This window comes from Blastomyces gilchristii, assembly GCF_000003855.2.
Source record: "Blastomyces gilchristii SLH14081 genomic scaffold supercont1.1, whole genome shotgun sequence".
NCBI lineage: Eukaryota > Fungi > Ascomycota > Eurotiomycetes > Onygenales > Ajellomycetaceae > Blastomyces > Blastomyces gilchristii.
Window position 1 is genome coordinate 6,785,361 of NW_003101682.1, and position 18,961 is coordinate 6,804,321.

Here is an 18,961-nt window from a genome sequence, read left to right on the forward strand (position 1 = left end):
GTATCTGCCTGTCTTTTCAACAAGAGCCTATTGCTACATGTCTGGTGCCTATGGTGCCCTTGCGATTCCTTGCGATTGACTCGTTGGGTTTCCATGTTGCCCCGTAAATAGAGCAGAACTACATAGATAAACTTATCATGGCAGCCATCATTCAAAATCATACCACCGTTCTATCAATTTTCTATCGTTGCATAAAACCACGTATTTTACTGGCCGGGTCGGGTAGGATCTTGGGAGGGCCCAAACAAAGCATGCTTTTTCTTGGCAGGTGGTTTCTCTTCGAATGTATCCATCATACTGCGTAGGTGGTACCTAGGGAGTTTGTTACTTACTGTATGCGTAGCTTATTCCAATCCAGATTGTTGGGGATGATTAGACGTTACTTACTTAACTACTATCCTGCAGTCCTTCCTTCTGCCTTGGGTACCGTACCACCACTATTTTCACCAACACTTACGGATGTATGTACGCTGCTACAAGTTGGAAATGAAAATAACACGACAGGATCTTCAACTATTGTCTTCGCATATATAAATTGCCTAGGCATATGCTTAAATTAATTATTGCAACTTGGTAAGGCACTAGGCTAGCTGAACTAAAGGAGTGTGTTGACCCCACAAGTGGTCACAAGGGCAAAGCAAAAGTGCGAAAGGTTTGTTCAATCTGGTCAGATAAAAGGAAGGGAACGACAAAAGGCACGCCGCGGCCTGGGCTCGTTAATCGTTAATAGGCACAACCTATCCCCTGCGTCAAATGAGATCATGCGCAGAGATACGTGAACGAGTCTAGAAGAGCTTGTGCTCGAGAGTCATGTCGGACTCAGGCTGCAAGCCGATGCAGGCGCGGAAGACGTTGGTAATAGCAGCGCGCTGCTTGCTCAAGGAGTTCACGACGGGAGTTCCTGGTGGGGTCAGGGGAGCCTGAGAAAAAATTTTGTTAGTTCACTTAATCCGTAACCAGCAGCAAGAACCTAGAGAGCAAGGATAAAAGTACCTTTAGCATATAGCTGAGGAGGCTGAGAACGCTGTGGAAACCCTTGTACTTGTCGCCAGAGGCGGGCTTCCAGCTAACACGAGTCATGAGCTCCGCAATGAGGACCAGGTCAATGATCAGCGGGGAGGCGAGGAGGGAGTCCTCGCAAACGTTGAACATGCTGATGGTCTGGTGGCCGCCCATGAAGATCTCAGCGTAGTACTCGTCAAGAGCCCGCTTGTTGTCTCCGACAGCCGGCATATACTTGATCACGACAGTGTGGTCGGGGTGCTCGTCCTTCTTGTACAGGATATGGTTGGCAGCAACCATATCGTCAACGACATTGGACTTGGAGATCTCCTTGGAGCGGAACTGCTTGTGGGAGCTCAAGTTCATGCCATCATTGTTGCCTAAGTGGTTGTAGGAGGCAATCGAAGTGAGCTTGATACCAGCGTTGATCAAGAAATCCACGAGGGCGGACTTCATCTTGGTCTGGCCGGATTTGAAGTCATCTCCACCGATGAAGGCACCACGCTCCTCAGCAAGTTTGATAACTCCTGGAACAAAGGTGTTCTGAGGGGAGCCGTTGATGAAGGGCGCATCTTCCAAGATGGACGCAACCGCGAAAACGGTCGACGGGGAAACTTCCTCATGGCCGTCCTTGATAGCCTTGAGGAGATTGTCGGAAGTGTCATTCACGCCTGCGAGGACGTCGGCATAACGCTCAGTGTTGGCGGTCCACATGATGATAACCTTGTCCAATCCGTTGGCAGCCTTGAATTCACTATAGTAGCAATATAGGGTTAGGAATATATCTCTGAACCGATATCAATTGCAAAATTTTGAGCTTACCGGATATCCTGTTGAATCTTCTCAACATGAGCCCACGAGGCCTTGGAACCCTCGATGACGTTATCAGCACGTTCCTCCTGGTTGGCGGCGATGAAATCTGGGTAGTAGACACTTGGGAGAGGCTTCATTTCGGCCATCTCCTTGCGGACCATTTCTTTCAGGGACGGCTCCAGTACTTGGGCACGGTCCATGGCATCCGCAAGGTTCATACCGCTGATATCCCAGCCTCCAATGGCCAGATCATTGGGGTGGACCATGGGCAACATGTCGTGGAAGGGAACATTGACCTCCTGGGCGGTTTCCGGGTCAGTACCCAGCTTGACGGTGGAGGCCATGATGACGGAGCCGTAGTAGTTGGCGGCACGTTTGCCCTCGCAAGTGTCCCAGACGAGGCCACGACGATTAGCAATGATACCGGCAGTGACGGTGGTACCGTTATTCCCACCCCATCCGACAAGCATCATGCCGACTTTGCCGACCTTACGGTTGACCTTGAAGTCATAGGCAGATTCCTTGGGAGCGGCAACATACTTACCATCTGCGGCACGAGTGACGGCAGTAGTATGGTACACATACCTCGATTTGATTTCCTCATCAGTGTAGACGACATTTGGGGAGTCCACAGTGAAAAGAGTAGGAGTTGTTGAAGAAGTCGACACCGACCCGTTCAAGGAGACCTTAGCTTTATCTTCGGCGTGAGGGGCCATCTTGACTTGTCAAACACGAAAAAAATTGGCGCGGGTTTGATTGAAAAGTGATTGAAAGGTGAAGAAGGTAGAAGTAGAGAGTAGAGATCTCGAGCTTCAAATGGCAGTCAAGAGCTTTGTCGATTTATCGAACAAAAGGCAAATCCGATGCTCCTCCACGAGCGGACGAGCGTCGGCTTCCGTTGAACGGGTGGTGCGACCTGCAGGGAGATGAAAATTAGCAACTGTACTTTCACAACGCGAGATATTACAGCTACGAGTGAAGCAGAACAAGGGAAATAGCAGTGGTTATCCATTCCCCCTTGAGAGAGATATCAATGGCAGATACAAAAAAGAAAAAAAAGAAGAAAAAAAAGAGGGGGGGGCGGGGGATTAAGCAACAGTGACGGCGCCATGGAGGAGCAAAATCGACTTACGAGGGAAGAAGATTGGAAAACGTTTTGGCGGTATTGATGGACCACTTCCTAGAGAGTGATCGAAAAGCAAGAAAGCAGAGTTGGAAAGATTGCTGAAGGGGGATTGGATTTTTGGGACTGAGATTGAGGTTGAAGAAGAAGAAGAAGAAGAAGAAGAAAAGAAGTCGAGGTTGACGAGGGGCAAGAGGCAGCTTTTGTAGTCAGCAGGCAGAAGAGCAGGGTAACTACGCAGTACAGTAACTAAGTTAGCTGGTAAGATTATGTTATGTGGAGCCCGGTGTGTCTGCGGTGGAACACTCTTCTTATTATTATATTATTGTATTATTGCGGGTACTCTGTACTTCTTCTGCCTTCTGGCTTTATTATTATTGGCCTGGTCTTGTCCGATGCGATGAGCGATTAATATCAACACAGAAACATTGTCGTCATTATTGTAGCCATGGTGATTAAATATTAGTTTAACGATTCCCGACCCTACGTGAATGAACGAAACGAGCGGGTTTTGGACCTGACCTGAAGCATCCCGCCAGCAATCCCGTCATCGTCATAGAGGAAGAGAAGAAGCTTGGGAATATGCAGGTCGACATGCGCCATTCCTGCAGCCCATCTGGCCAACTGGACTGGCTACTGCAGGTTGTTGCGGCGGCTGCACCGGCAGAACACAATGAGTTGTTCCTATCCATACAGAGTACGGAGTACGTAGTTACTGCATGCACCATTGGAAATTATCCCCGCCCTAATAAATGATTAACTATCGATAAGATAAACCAACAACGCACACAGAACCTTGTTTGACCATACTGTTGCGTCTGTATGTAGTTACTCCGTACTACTAGTACACTAACCTCCTTCATAGGCAATGTCCAGCGAGAGCAGTTCTCCTGCCCAACCAAACACCCAGCCCATTGCCTACTGTGCATTCAGAACCCGCTCTCCCGCCTCAGGAATGTTACACCACTATAAACCTCCACTTGCTGTGTTGAGTTGCTGATTTGACGTATTTGGAGTTCCCGCCCATGTTTCCCACCTAAACTTCCGAAGGGGGGACTTCTTTTTTCGCATCCCACAATAGTGGAATGGAAGTCCCCCCTTGCCCCGCCTCCGCAAAAATGGTCACTATTCTTCTTACCCATTTTTATTGCTACACGGTCTCACTGTGCAGCTTCAAATCTGTCCTCTCCAAGCCATTACAGGCCAAAGAGGGGCTCTTGGAAGGAATTTTACGGAGGCACATTGTTTCTTGAGCAGGTTGCGCTAGGCGGAGCCCCATAAATCGACTATTCCTGTGTACATACATGTACACACTCTGCAGCATATATCAAAACCATATCGCCTGCATGGCGGAGTTACCACTGCAGCATAGCCGACTGTATCAACTCCGATGTGGACGGCAACTGCCAGAATCCCACTCATAACCGAGCGGATGCATTAAAATAAAAAAAGAAAGAAGAAGAGCTCACTTGTCTTGTCCCATTTCCTCTTTTTTTCGTTTGCGTGATTCTGTTGACGTGTTCAGGAGTTGTTATAGTTATTATTATACGGAGTACCTGTCGGCTTAAGGAGGGGTACTGTGTATTGTATTGTAGCTAGTCAGTTGAGAGTGATTACATACAAGACTCCCCCACCGCCTGCAGCAGAAGGGAGGGCAATCAATCATAGGGAAGAACTAAAAACTGTCGAGAATGGGAAATAGCGGTCAGTATACTAGTCAGCTAGCAGTGCTAAAGGACGTATGCCAGTCTTGTAAACCGCCTCTCATTCCCCCTCTTGCAATAGCCTTTCCGTTACATCCCTTGCCCTGGACTCTCTACTCAGGATGAAGTCAGAGTCACATACATTTATTTATCGAGGTATGTACTGTACATGTACATGTAATGTACATACATGTGTCTAGGTATATAATATGCTGGACGCCTGCAATCCCCCATCGGAACCTTGCTACGCCGTGTTTATCTTTCCAGTCCTGTTCGTGAGATGTGAGAAGAGAAGAGGAAACGGAGTGAGAAGGCCAGCCCGTTTCCTTTTTTTATTCCTCTTTTTAATCTTAGATCTCAGTTTGTGGGGGGGGGGTTTTCTCCTCGTGACGTAGGTACTGTAAAGGTTTATAGTTACACTTGAAGGAGAAAGGGAATCAAAAAAAAAAAAAGCCATCCGGGAACCTTACCCCCACCCCTAAGTTAGTTATCTAAGATATGTGCTAGAGGTATCCCTTGCTCGCTCCAGGCAGCGACTTTGTTCAAGTACGAGATGGGGAAAATCTCACCATGCTTGATTTAAACTGGACTTATATTTCTTAAGGCACAGGAAGCCATAAGAAGCAAGGGATATGATCAATGAGCAATTGATTTGAGATTCAGGTGCATATTCCAATAAGTGTAGGCTATGAAATGCGTGGAGGCCTTGATATTCATCACGTATGAACTGCACTGCCCAACCTCTCTCTCCCCCCCCCACGACCCTAGTCGAGGACAGAACAACAGCTCTTCCTCCGGCGTTCTATCTCTTTCTATTATCTACATAGCATAGGATAGGAGCCCCGCTGCTGGAATGAAAAGCAGAACTAGAAGAGGATTTATGTCCGGCCCTCTTTGCTCAGTCCATGCTTGCGCTCTGATGCCCTCCGGTCCATTGCCAACATTGATCCCCTTCCTGAGCTTGCTTGTACAGGAAATGTTAGAAAGAAGTATGAGACAGACGCCTGAGGAGTAGAAAGGGAGCAGCAAGATTTTTTTTTTTTTTAACCTACACCCACAGACACCTGCGATGCAAAGTATCTAGTTTGCATCTAACTTATTTACCCGACAAGACCGGAAAAAAAAATTCCGAGTTTTCCTTTCTTGTCTCGCCAATATTGAGGCGGGGGGAAATGCCTCGGGAGATCGCATAGAATGTCCCCGGCCGGCAATTGTACCAGCGACAGGACGAATCGGTTATCTCTCCCAAGTTGCCGGATTTCTCGTCATTCGGAAATGCAGCCTGCGAAAAGGAGGCGGCCTGACCCCCCTCCCGTTTGTTTTAGGAGAGATATGTAGTCAAACGTGCAAGAGTCCTGCAAGTTGCGCACGGGAGGAATAGATAGAGTCGGGGTATCAGGCATAGGATACAGAAGAAATCTGCACTATAAGTCTGATAGTCGGGCTTGCATCGGAGGTGCAGATTAATCCTTAAGCGAGTAAGTTCAGGAGGGGTCCTGATTTCAAAATGTCATTATGGCTGCTGCTGCGCACAAGTGATGCTCGCTCTTCGAAAACTCTCCACCATTCTTTGGAGTATTGATGAGGTAAATCAGTGAAATAGGAGCACATAACTAATACTAAGCTCTCCTTCATCAATGTGGAACGCGAAGGTGGGCATGCTTATAAATTTCCACAGTCATGGCTAATTCCCGATTATAGGAGGTAGCGAGTTAAGGATATGAATATTTCATGAATAATACAGCTACTCAGAATGATGTAGATAAATTAATTATTATAGATTAGCTATTTGATGTTGAGATATTAATTTTTGAAGTTCAAATTATCCATATTTCAATTGTTATTGTTATAGTGAGTGTGGTGCATTCACACCTCATACGTATTACTCAGACATAAACTTGAAACATTAGCTGCTGTCTCTCAGCTCCGTTGGGTTCGTAAATATTTTCCGAATGGAAAAGCCTAACATTTCTCGTTCACACCAGTCAATCATTCATTGGAAGAAAAGTAAGTTCCTCCAAGGCCCAGTCCAGTGCATGCCAGATTCTAAGTACAGCAATAGGCGCTCAAGTGCCCAGAAACCTCATAGCTTTGCTAATCAAAAAATATTCCACCTCCCAGCTCCGTTCACGATTCTAGTAACTATGCCGGCAGCCGATAAAGATCGCGTCTACGTCGCCCTCTACGGGCGTGGTGGACAGGATCCGAACACGTATCATTGTGTTGGAATGGGTGTCACAGATGAATATGTTGAAGACATATGAATCTTATGTGTATCAAGATCTGCTTGTTATATTATCCATCCCCTCTCTAATATATCTATTTCATACAAAAGATAGAGCTATTTATAGTAAAATATATATGTGAGCCAAGAGAGCTAGTATAAGTGAGTATTAAATGAGTGTTATAGTAAGCTAATGATGATGAGAAATATTGTAGTAATACAATATTGATGATATTTAGTAGTGTATAATCTCTTTTTTCTGATACACTCTCTTCAGTGAATGTAACATGTAAATGAAAGTGTAAATGAAGCTGTAATAAAAAGAGTGTAGATGAATCTGTAGAGATTATATTAAGATAGATTATTTATTCTGCTTATATCTTGATAATATCTGATATATCAACTAGGCCTAGCATCTTGATGAATTTCATATATTTCTGGCATGGCAGAGTCTTAGTGAGGCCATTCACTGATATCTAGATTATAGACACTTAATCAACTGTAATATCACTGAATTGAACATATTCTCAGAGTCAGTTTTTATATATATTAATGTGACAGAGCTTCATGATTATAAAGAGATCTTTCTTTATAAGAATATTAACAGTTTAATAATTATCACATTGAATATGAATCTTATGATCAGATTTAAATTAAATATATTAAAAGAATCTATTTTATTAGATAGACTTCTTATTAGCTTATAAAATAGTAATAAGCTCAGCTTCTGTAATAGATGTAGTTATAATTATCTATTTATTTAATTTTTAATTAACAGTCTTACTGAATAGTTTAAAGATATATTTTTATATAGAGTAGTAATCTGAATTATCTATGAAAGAGATATTACTGATAGTTTTAATAATATCAGATTTGAGATTAAGTTATAGAGATCTGCTAATATTACTATTATATTAAATAGTAAGATTCTTTATATTATATAGATAAGATATCATTCTATTTATCTCTAATAAGTAATATTTCAATGAATTTATTATAAATATAGCTAGTTCATTCACTATATATATAATATCAGAGTGAGTTATCACTGTTAAGTAAATATAGAAACTGATATATTATTAATAATAATGAATTTTTATAAATATAGCTGACTCATTAAAAGACTCTAACAGAGTATTAGTTAGTAAGATATATATCTTACAAATATATATAAAATAATATATATTAACTATCTTATTAATATAGATATTCTGACATAGTCAGAGCTTTAAGTTAAGATAATTATATATTATTTATATATTAAGAAATTATTTCAAATCTCTTATCTATCAGATCTCATAGATATTTTTAAAATCTTTAATTAGTTAATCTCTTTCTTTCAAATCTTCTCATTATAATAAAATGATGATATTATTCATATAGAAGAAGATAATTAATTAATTATTAAAAAAGAGACATTAATTCTCTAATATAGAGATAAAGTCTAGTATTCTTAATATTGAAGATAGTTTATTTAATCAGAGAAGAGATAATCTGTGTAATTTATATAATACTTATAAAAGTTTTAGTATATAATTTATATACTTTAAATTTTGCATTCTCTTCAATATTCATTATTTATTAGATAGTTTTATATATACTAGCTTATTAATATTACTATTAATAAAGATATTGATTTTATCTAGCTATTCTATATCTAGATTAAATACTGCTATTAAAGTTAATAAGATTCAGAGATTTCTGATAGCTAGTATATAAGCTTTTATAGTAAGATCTGTAATTGATTAAAGATCTCTGCATATATAAATATAAGCTTTGTATTTCAAAAGAAAATCTTCATCATTGAATTTATAGATGAATACTTATTATAAGAAGATAACTGAGATATCTCTCTATAATCTACTAGTAATTTCATATGTATTCTACAGAGATATACTATTTTATTCTCACTTAACAGTGTTCTTAAATTCTTTATAATATAAATATTTTTTAATATCTGCTCAGTGATTCAGTGAATCTGATAGTTAAGATCTATAAATTCTTAAAGTTGATATAAATACTGTTAATATAGCTGTATTATTGATAACTGTGAAAACAGTATTTGAAAATAAATTTTGAGACTTGTAGAAGTCTGAATGTAATTGAGAGAATGCCTTATTAATTATTTAAAATAGATTGTTTTTAATATTTGAAACTGTTATAAGATAAGCAGCTCTGTATTTTTAAGTTCTGCAGTTATTAATAATATTTACTTCATCAAAGTCAGTACTGATATTATGAGCTCTAGATATAATATTCTATATTCAATTATCTATCACAGCTGAATAAGTATTAATATTAAGATCAGAATCTGTTGACTCTGAGATTGAATCTGATATAGAAAGTATTAAAACATTATAATATTTATACTTATTATTTTTCTTCTCTATTTTTTCAGAGCTTTGAGCATTTTCTTCAGAATGAAAAATATTAATATCTGCATCTATAATCTCTTTTAATTGATTGATAGAAGTCATTGATAATTCTCAAACTTTTATATATAGAAGCTTTATCTTCTTATATACTTAATCTCTTAGTTATCTTTCAATGTAGAGATCTTCAGAATTGAATTTTCTATTCTTATTAAATATTATATCTCTTACTCTTATCACTCATTCTAAGTGTGAAATTAAAATTTAATAGATGTTTGTAGAATCATATTCAACTAGATATTTAATATATACTCAGAGATCTAGCTTCTGAGAGTGATTTCTATTGAGAACTTCATTCAATATCTTTGTATAGATGTGATATCTGTAGATTCAAAGATAAGTATAGAAGTGAGATTTAATTTATAGAAATTCTTTCAATACTTATAGAGATGACTTTTAATCTAGAATTCTAGTAGAGATTTGATTCACTAGATAGATAACAGTAAGTGTGATCTCAGAAAAAAGTAATTATAACAGAAGAGATTCTATTTATAAAGTTCTTATCTTTATTATTAATATTACTTCTGCTTACTCTGCTGCATCATTTTACTTATAAATATACTCTGAAGAATACTTTATCTCTAGATCTTCATTATTCACTTAATTTATAAAGTTATCTGCTTTCTTGACTGCAGTATCATTGTTGATACAAATGATCTTTATAGTATAGTTAAATTGATATTTAATTCAATTAATAGCTTATCTCAGAGCTTTTTAAATTTCTGATTTTCAGATAGCTATTATAGCTATATGAAAATGAAGATAATCACATATGAAATGTATGAGATAATACTCATCATTATAGCACTGTGTAGAGTCATGTATAATATCTGTATATAGGTATTCAAATGATATTTGAGATCTAATATAAAGATGTCTAGATATTTAATTTTTTGCATTAGATAGATAACAGAGTTTGCAAAGCTCAGTGATAAGCTTGTCTGCAGTATCTTTTAAATTAGTAATTTAAACATCAGTTGCATCATTTATAAGCTTTTAAATAATAATTTTCAATGAATATTCTAATTTCTTATATTATGTAGACTGAGTAGCTATAGAGATCTTAGATTTTTGAGAAAATTTTATGTGTATTAACAGGTTGAAAGAATGATTTATTGAAGTATATAATAATAGATTAGAAGAAGAATTTGTAGAAGTTAAAGAATTTAAAGATATTATTTTTTCAGATATAGTGATATTAGAAGTGTGTGATATAATAGCTACAGTGACTTCAGTAGTGAATTTTTCTAAAATAGTTAAGAAAACAGCTATTTCATTATATTCTGTAACTAGCAATCTCTTAAATACTTTAATATATGTAAAGATTGTATTATCTGTGTATTTTTACAATTTAAAGTCTTTTTTATTATAATAGATATCTTCTATATAAAAACACAGTTTTCATGCAATGATATTTGTATGAAAATTCAGAATGTAAGCTGTATTAATAAGATTGATATTAAACTGCTTATCTGCTTCATTTATTATCATTATTCTAATAGTTTCATAATCTTCAACTTTAGTGCTGAAATCATCTGTATAGACTTTTACATTCTCATTCACAGATATAAAGAATAGAAAATGTGATTAATTATTGTATATATACTGTTTTACATCAGTATCAAAGATTCAGAAGTTTTAGAGATAGAAGTAAGAATTTAAGAAGTTTATTAATATTTTTCAGATCTGTTAATTGATTAATTGATAATTAATAGATTGAGAATCTGATTACTTTAGAATCATTTCTTTCAGAACTACTTTATTAACATCTATTATATTTATATTTATAAATAAATCTCTAGATATCACACAATCAACACATCTCTTCAATTCTTAATTCTTAAGAGCTTAATTAATCTGAGTTCTCTTCTTCTCATTTTTCTTCTATTAAGATGACTTTCTTGATGAATTGAGATAGTAGTACTGAGTATATCAGTGATAAGCTTCATAGATGCAGTTTCTGAATATTACTAGTAATAATTACTGAGATCTTTTATTAAGAGTAGTAAAGTTCATAGATTTATCTTCTTTAAGAATACTTGTTTCTCTATACTGTTTCTTAAAGTTCTTAACTAACTCTATTAAAGATATGATATCTTTATCATATTAGATATTCTTAGTCTATACTTGTATATAATCTGCATTAATAGCTAGATTCACATTTAAGAAGTCTTTCTTCAAGTTAAACTGTTCAGCTATATTCATCTCTTTGATATTATCTTCAATGAGAGATCAGTCATTTAATCACTTCTTTATATCTTTGTTTTTCAGTGCTTTACAGAGATCATAGTATTGAGTTCTTATATTATCTTAATAGTCTATGATCATGAATGAGAGTTAATCTCTTAATGAATGAAGAATCTTCTTCACATCATCATTCTTACTATAAATATATCATAGCTCTGTAATATTCACTGTTCTTTATATAATATCTTATATCTTTATCATATCTTCATTTATTTTCTTATATTTCATATATTTGATTTTTCATGCAGTGATCTTGATATCATATACTATCTTAATCTCTGTGATGACTTCTTCTGAACACTCAGGTTTCAGAGATTCTTCTAGTTCAGAGAAGATATCAGGTTTATCAAGATTGATGAAGTCTGATATCTTCTTGTCCTTTGCATATCCTAGCATATGCTTGTACCAAAGTTTTCAATCTTCAGGAACACTAAGATGTACTATCACACTAGACATTGTCTTATCTGTCATATCAGTTATATTGAATGGATTGAGGAATCAGTTCAAGTATTTGAGAATATGATCAGAAATCAGGGTGTATTACAGTCAAGAATTTTGAAATGTATACATGTGAGGATCAATCATCTCAGTTTGATGAGAATCAGGTATGGTATAACAGTTGAGAATTTCGGACGGTATATAAATAAGGATCAATCGTCTCAGTTCAAATGATAGTTATCAGTTCAAATGAGGATTGGAATCAGTGTATCATGCTTCTCTTCAGATGCTGGTTACCAGGCTCATAACGGGTGTCACAGATGAATATGTTGAAGATATATGAATCTTATGTGTATCAAGATCTGCTTGTTATATTATCTGTCCCCTCTCTAATATATCTATTTCATACAAAGATAGAGCTATTTATAGTAAAATATATGTGCGAGCCAAGAGAGCTAGCATAAGCGAGTATTAGATGAGCATTGTAGTAAGCTGATGATGATGAGAAATATTGTAGTAATACGATGTTGGTGGCGTTCAGTAGTGTATAACCTCTTTTTCCTGACACATTGGGCCCATCATTGTCGGACCCAAAGAAGAAGCAGAAGGGGGAGATGGACATCGCTATCACGTGAAACAATAACTCGATCCAGCCAGCCAGACCCAGTTCAAGTGGGTGTATCAAGCACTCGAGATCCCACTCATCCAGACCAGTTTCCTTCTCGGGCATGTTAGAAGCTTAGGAACTCAAGTCACGAACTGGGCAACAATTGAGCAAAATGCTAAGGATTATATCTGACAAAGGCGGCAGCAAAGATGATATGATGGCTCGGGATCATTTCCACCGAGAACCGTTCCAACCTTTCACCTTAACGAGAGAAAGGAGACGGTTCCGTGAACGATAGGTTCCCACTAGTGGATAGGAGAAATGCAGACAGGCATCTTGATCAGATGAGACCTAGATATCTCCGAAATATTTAAGACGTATCTCCTCCATCCTCAGTGCCTCCGGGTATTCTTCAAGAAATTTACCAACTTCGTCTCTCCAAAACACATTATAAGGGTTGACATTCCAAGCCGTCGTGTACTCCCAATATTCTGGATACCAGCCACAAGTGTCCCAGTCCACAATTCCCACAATTTTATCCCCGTCAACAAGAATATTTGGGCTGTTCAGATCCCCATGCATTAAAGATGTTGAGAATTGTGAATTTTGGTAAAATGTCAGTAATTTGTTGATGTCAGGCAATCCATCCGGGGACATCTTAATCCCACTTGTAAGAAAAGAATGGAAGCTTTAAATGGTATCAAATGGTCCGAATCCTTGCACACCATCAGGAATCCGTGGGTCATAGAGTTTAGAGCCATTCACGCCCCCAACTACACCAGGTGCTGGAGGTTTCAATGCGCGCATCTCCTCAATGTAACCCGTCAGCTGCTGTAAGAGCAGCCTCTTAGACTGATCAGATCGCTCGGACCAGTTGTGGCCAATTGTTGTTGACCCGACACAAGACATCACGATATAGATGATACCCTTCCGTTCAAAGGCGCAATAAATCTTTGGCACGGGTATAGATGTGTTGGATGCAATTAGTTGCATGGTTTCTGCGGAGGAAAGATGCTGGAATGGACCATATTTGATACATATTTGGCGAGTAAGAAACAGAACTGATGACTGGCGTGGGCGGAAACGTTTTAGTGCGGCAATTGCTGCAAGCACAATGTTGCGCCGCAACCAGCTGTTTTTGAAGGATCTCTGATGTGATACAGGAGAGTTATGAGAAAAAGATGGCGTAGAGAGTCACTGTGGCCATCCAGGATGATAATGAATGGACTGCTCCGTAGAATTATAATTTGATGAGCATCTGGCAATATAATAGGGGCTGGAACTTTTGGAACCGGAATAGAGATGATCCGCTCCGACAATACCCAAACCAAACCCTGGGAAAAACCACCCTGGTAGGTCAAACATCCTACTAGATCAGACGAATAGAAGATCAATTTGATTCGCTCAATCTAGCACAACCCTACAACTTTATGAGCAGACTTGTGTTTTGATAACGTTAATATGGAGTCAACATAATGAGCTCAACGACCGAGACCCAATACTGGTCAAAAAAGTTTTGGAATTCCTATATACGAGTAACTATATGCTTGAGCCTCATGAACCAACTTTTTGTTTGGATCTAGATGGCCATCTTGTTCTGGATACAAGCCAGAACAGCCCCATGTGGATCCTGTGGCGGAAATATTGCTTCGCGCCCTGGTTTGATTATGGGATATGGTACAGTCAATGATGACGTTCCCGGCGCCCAAAATACACATAGTATACATCCGGGATATCATCTGTAGACAGATGAGACCTGGGATTTGACAAATCTGCTGAGGGATTAGGAGTCTGAAGCAAGTTGCCAGCCAAAGAGTCAGGCTAAGTACTTAAATAAGTAAAGCCCAAAGAATCTACAACTGCTCTTTGCGAAGCTCCCTGCCATACTCCCAGAAGGTATGCGCTTTGAATGCCATCATTCCTTGGAGATGCACACCACTCCCCGTTCTCTGCAGATGCCACACCTCTTTTTCCCAGATGCATACCCCTTGAGTTCATCGTGGTGGACGTTCTTTTCAACATGTTCCCAGAAGGTATTGTTGTTCTTCCATTTCCTGTTCCTTTGCTTCATGGGAAGTGAGGTATCACATATACAAAACGGGCACCTGTAGTCCTGTAGGGTTTGGGGAACGACGAATGGCGTCTCCGGACTGGGACTTGGAGATTGCCCGGCGGTATCATGTTCGGACAGGCGTCGTTGTTCACGCCGACCTAGGGGACGGGGTTCTTTCCGATGTTGAAGGCGGACTAGCAGCATCGTGAAGGCACATCGCTGCCGGAAGATATCATCAAGCTTCAAGCTAGATTGGGGCCTGCAAGTGAATTCCACAACCTGTCTCTGCTATGGGCTCTGCAATACTGGAGGGGGGTGGGGGGTAAGTTCATTGGTTCCTAGTGTCCTTGGATTCGACGGTTGAACCGTTCTGTATCTGCATGGCGGAAGTGTCGAGTTCGATTCTTTTCACGATAATGGTTCCAGAGATGGATTTTTGCGCTGTTCAACTTACTCTGGACTCTCATCTTCTCTCGGTAGAGAGCAGTTCCAGCTGCCCTGGGATTGATGTGTAGCCTGCTGCTCGGATCCTGGCAGACAACTCCTGGTTCTTTTTTGGATAGGGTCTGCATCTTTGGATGTGCTGCTATCCGCTGGATTTGCTCGTCTGTGGGCCGAGTGGGTGCCGCGGAATTGGTGTCAAGTCTGAGTGAGCATGCCAATGCTTGCACTCTTGCTCTAGATGACCTATCTACATTCATCACTTCCTGCACAACATTGTTTAGGTAGTATTTAACAGCATTTGAGTCATGGTCAGCAATCTGATCTCGCACCGATGCCGGTACCTCGTCTGTAGGTGAGGAGAAGGTGAGCAGCGCGTATATTGAATGACATGTGGGGAAGGTTGATGACATACTGTTTATGGAATTGATGAGAGTTCGCCGCACTACATACTGACTGGAAGTAGTTTCCATCCCAAATATTATTCCAATATGGCTCTCGTGCACGCATGGAGGAAGGTGATATATATATATATATTTATTTATCATTTTCTGCTGCCTTCTGCTTTTCCTTTCCTTCAGCCATCAGCTAAGTTGACGAGATAAAAGGCCACCGGCTAACCCTTGCGTACGGCTGAGAACGATGGACGCAAAATTCCGTCCCCAGTTCGTGTCCTAGTAGGACTTCTAGCTTAATCGCAACACTTGACAAGCGTTACTCGGACAAGGGGCTGGCCTGTATGTTATACTGCTGGAAAGACCTCAATCTTGCGCCATGACGGCTGTGAAGCGATTAATCATTACCTCACAATCTCCAGAAGCAAGCTGACAGGGGGGCATGGTGGGAACGAGCTCCCGTTCTGGATCCTGGGGCTGAACGGTCAACAGCAGCAGACGCCACTGTTACTAATTGGTACTGCATCATGTCCATTTTTGCTGACAAACTTCCGAGTGGAGGATGCCTTCATTTCAATGGAGCTGTATTTTGGAGATCACAGTTTGCGCGCAGCGGTCCTGACTCACAAAAGGTAGTCAAGCAGTTCCCTGTTATTCTCGACTACCCTCAAAGAATCCATCAAGTGCATTTCGCAGACAATGGCAGTTGTAAGGAATGAAGGATTCACACGTCTATCGCAGGCGATGTTGGTGCTCCGTGACGAGGGTTACCTCGAATTCGATCGCATCTTCGCCAATGGTTTCGAGCGCAACTCCATCTCGCAACACCTGCGGAGATACCATCTTGAATGATAAGTATGACTACAAAACCTGCGGCCCACACAGTGCTGGATAATCAACATAGTTTTGAAGGTTCTTCCTCGCCGACTCCAGATCCCTCCCCTCTCTTTTATTACTCATGAACACCAGGATACTCAAATATCTCTCACATCCATGGCATTATTCTGGCAGGGTAAATTAGTGAGAAAAGGAAGGGGGAAAAAAATGAAACGAAACATTCGCGAATATAATTTTCGTAGGGCTGTCATGCGCCAATGCACAATACACCATTTGTATCTATGCTAGGCATTGATTCTATATATATACCTCTCAAATGATAGTTCAACATGGCCCAAGGAAAAATCTCCGCCAACATCAGCACTAAATGGCTAAAATAATCAGCTCTCTTGCCCTGCCCAAACTTACAGATCGAATCTCTGAAACTCAATATTCTCTAAGGATCGCTTACCTTTGCTTAGAATGGTGACCAAAATTTGGCTTCAACCCGCACCGAGCTTTCTTCACCGGGAAAAAAAGAACGCAAGGAAAGCTGCGGACAACAAGAGTATGAAGATTCGATGGTTATCCGTGTAGAGAGGGATATAGATGAGCCAGCCAAACTGGTGGGCATGCAATCCGGTCGTTCCTCTAATTTGAATTGGCTTGCTACTTCAAGGCACGTAAAGGTGAGAGGGCCTTTACTTATATATACCGTGTCTCATGGCTGAGGCATCTTGAGTTGACTGCATCGTGCTTCTCACAGCTCCATGGAAATCCAATCCAACTAACTTACCGTTTATTTCAATGAGGGTCTATTTTTATCCTGCATGTCTGCATATCATTGCTCGTTAACAAATCGAAACAAATTATTAGTTAACTATTGAAGAACCGGCATCTTCGATCATATCTTTGTAGGAGTGGAAGACGCACATGAGCTCCCTCCTGCTACTTCCTCGCGCCCTTTCTACATAATATCTTCACAAAGTGCGTAGGAATAGCAGCGGGTTATCAAAAATAAATGCGAAAAGCTTCACTTTTCCATCCCAGCTTAAATACACAGAAACGACAGGTGGGACAGATCAACGTCATTCATAAGAGTGATGATGATCATGCAACGGGTTTTGTGCATGCCAACCCACAAGCGACAAGCGGGGGTGTTTTCTTTATTATTAGTTCACTTTATTATTTCCGCTTTCCCATATTTGACAACCACGACGTACTGTACTCCATCAGCAGTCGAAGATAACTGTCCGGAGCTGAGGCAGCGAGGAACGAGAACTAATATTACTTCCCCTGAGCCGGTAGTGGGCCTGGGAACCCGGCGCTGGATATGCCTTTCAGGCAGGTAAGAAGTAGTTAACTGTCTGTGTCACAACAATAACATCGCTTATGTATGTATGTATCCCTGTCACTTATCTTCGTGAGGGGGCGATCTGAGGGACGACGGCTGCATACATACGGAGTATATGTGTACTCTGTAAGTAGTTATACAACCCCAGCATGTGTAACAAAAATTGATTTCACGACATGTACGCAGCAGTGGTACACAATCACGATTGCACGACGAAGGCACAGAAACATCACAAGTTTCTATGAGATATACGAAGCAATGATGATACTCTATACGTAGTAAGCTGCAACGAGAAGGTAAAAGGGGGGTTTTGTAGCAAAATCAAGAGTAAGTTTATGATCAGTGCAGCATTTTCAACATTCCCGCCCAAATCATCATTCACATCCAATAAGAGAATTATCGGGTTTGATGCGTTTTGTCCGTGATGCTCACGAGGACTCGAGGAGGGAGAAAAAGGTGGGGGAGAAAAATGTTTAAAAGGTCTTACGCATAGTACAGTGACAAATTGAGCTTGGAGCGAGGAGTAGTGCCGAGCTAACGCAGCATGGCCGTTCCAGGTAGAACAGGGGACCGTTTTGGTGGATGGCACCAAGAGATATCAAGAGGTGGACGATGAAAGCCGGCTCTTCTTTACATTTGGCTCGGACATTTCATGTCTTGTGTTGTGTCTGATACGCAGCAAGAGGGTTTTGCTATGGTAATAATATTATTAATACAGATGTGTTGTCTGTCTCAATGTCAGTATTATTCCTTTTCGTGATATCCGCCAACATATGCCTGATTATCCCAGAAAAGCAGAGCAGCAAAAACGGAGGAAACAGGACTTGTACATCTTTTAACCATCTCCAAGTTTTCGCTTCATACATATCAGCGCACCCCTTCCAGGACTGTAATATTGATGTTACCTTTCCTGCTCTTGAGCAACTCCTGCAGAAATATTGCATCATGGACAGTTCGAGTCAGAATAGTCGCTATTCCGAAGCAAGGAATGAATGGTATCCGGAATACACAAGTCGGCCTGGCCTGGTGAGCAGACTTGCTGATTTCCCCTTTGGTGTTTTTTCTTTCTTGCCTTTCTCGTACATTTTCCCTCTTAAAACCTCCGACCTTGGCAAGGATTGGACGGTTTCTTGCGCCTGCGATTTCAGACCTTGGACCTGGCATTGCAGAAATATGCATAAAAAACCAGACATCCAAGGTTGTGCCTTGCATGCATGCATATATAGTTATTTATTTATTTAGTAAATTATGTATTCCCAGTCGAGATCTTGATCTTGATCATGATCTCAACGAAATGGAAGCGAACCCTCAAC

The 18,961-nt window shown here is 39.9% G+C and overlaps 5 protein-coding genes across 5 annotated transcripts; all 5 read right to left on the reverse strand.

Annotated features, from left to right (window-relative positions):
- On the reverse strand, positions 1-3,287 carry BDBG_00721 (myo-inositol-1-phosphate synthase). The gene is made up of 5 exons (XM_002629429.2): positions 2,948-3,287; positions 1,825-2,731; positions 994-1,756; positions 388-920; positions 1-312 (listed from the first exon to the last, which is right to left on the reverse strand). The coding sequence occupies exons 2-4, from the start codon at positions 2,529-2,531 to the stop codon at positions 786-788; spliced, it is 1,605 nt and encodes a 534-aa protein (XP_002629475.1). The 5' UTR covers positions 2,532-2,731; positions 2,948-3,287; the 3' UTR covers positions 1-312; positions 388-785.
- A 9,653-nt stretch (positions 3,288-12,940) lies between these two features.
- BDBG_16179 (uncharacterized protein) lies at positions 12,941-13,246 on the reverse strand (the record flags this gene model as incomplete). The annotated part of the gene is made up of 1 exon (XM_031724182.1): positions 12,941-13,246. One exon carries the CDS (start codon positions 13,244-13,246, stop codon positions 12,941-12,943), a length of 306 nt encoding a protein of 101 aa, XP_031575979.1.
- A 33-nt stretch (positions 13,247-13,279) lies between these two features.
- BDBG_16180 (uncharacterized protein) lies at positions 13,280-13,582 on the reverse strand (the record flags this gene model as incomplete). Its single annotated transcript, XM_031724183.1, has 1 exon — positions 13,280-13,582. One exon carries the CDS (start codon positions 13,580-13,582, stop codon positions 13,280-13,282), a length of 303 nt encoding a protein of 100 aa, XP_031575980.1.
- A 508-nt stretch (positions 13,583-14,090) lies between these two features.
- On the reverse strand, positions 14,091-15,585 carry BDBG_00725 (uncharacterized protein). Its single transcript, XM_002629433.2, has 3 exons — positions 15,499-15,585; positions 15,009-15,427; positions 14,091-14,889 (listed from the first exon to the last, which is right to left on the reverse strand). The coding sequence occupies exons 2-3, from the start codon at positions 15,341-15,343 to the stop codon at positions 14,505-14,507; spliced, it is 720 nt and encodes a 239-aa protein (XP_002629479.2). The 5' UTR covers positions 15,344-15,427; positions 15,499-15,585; the 3' UTR covers positions 14,091-14,504.
- Positions 15,586-18,515: 2,930 nt separating this feature from the next.
- Positions 18,516-18,827, reverse strand: BDBG_16181 (uncharacterized protein; the record flags this gene model as incomplete). The annotated part of the gene is made up of 1 exon (XM_031724184.1): positions 18,516-18,827. One exon carries the CDS (start codon positions 18,825-18,827, stop codon positions 18,516-18,518), a length of 312 nt encoding a protein of 103 aa, XP_031575981.1.
- Between the last annotated feature and the right edge of the window lie 134 nt (positions 18,828-18,961).

Bases quoted from the DNA above. Each gene is read 5' to 3' on its own strand.
- BDBG_00725 (XM_002629433.2), bottom strand. From the start codon at position 15,343: ATGAATGTAGATAGGTCATCTAGAGCAAGAGTGCAAGCATTGGCATGC. The intron at 14,890-15,008 runs GTTCAACCGTCG...GCCCCAATCTAG, and splicing joins CGCCATGCAGATACAGAACG to CTTGAAGCTTGATGATATCT.
- BDBG_00721 (XM_002629429.2), bottom strand. From the start codon at position 2,531: ATGGCCCCTCACGCCGAAGATAAAGCTAAGGTCTCCTTGAACGGGTCG. The intron at 1,757-1,824 runs GTAAGCTCAAAA...TTGCTACTATAG, and splicing joins AAGATTCAACAGGATATCCG to TGAATTCAAGGCTGCCAACG. The intron at 921-993 runs GTACTTTTATCC...ATTTTTTCTCAG, and splicing joins TCCTCAGCTATATGCTAAAG to GCTCCCCTGACCCCACCAGG.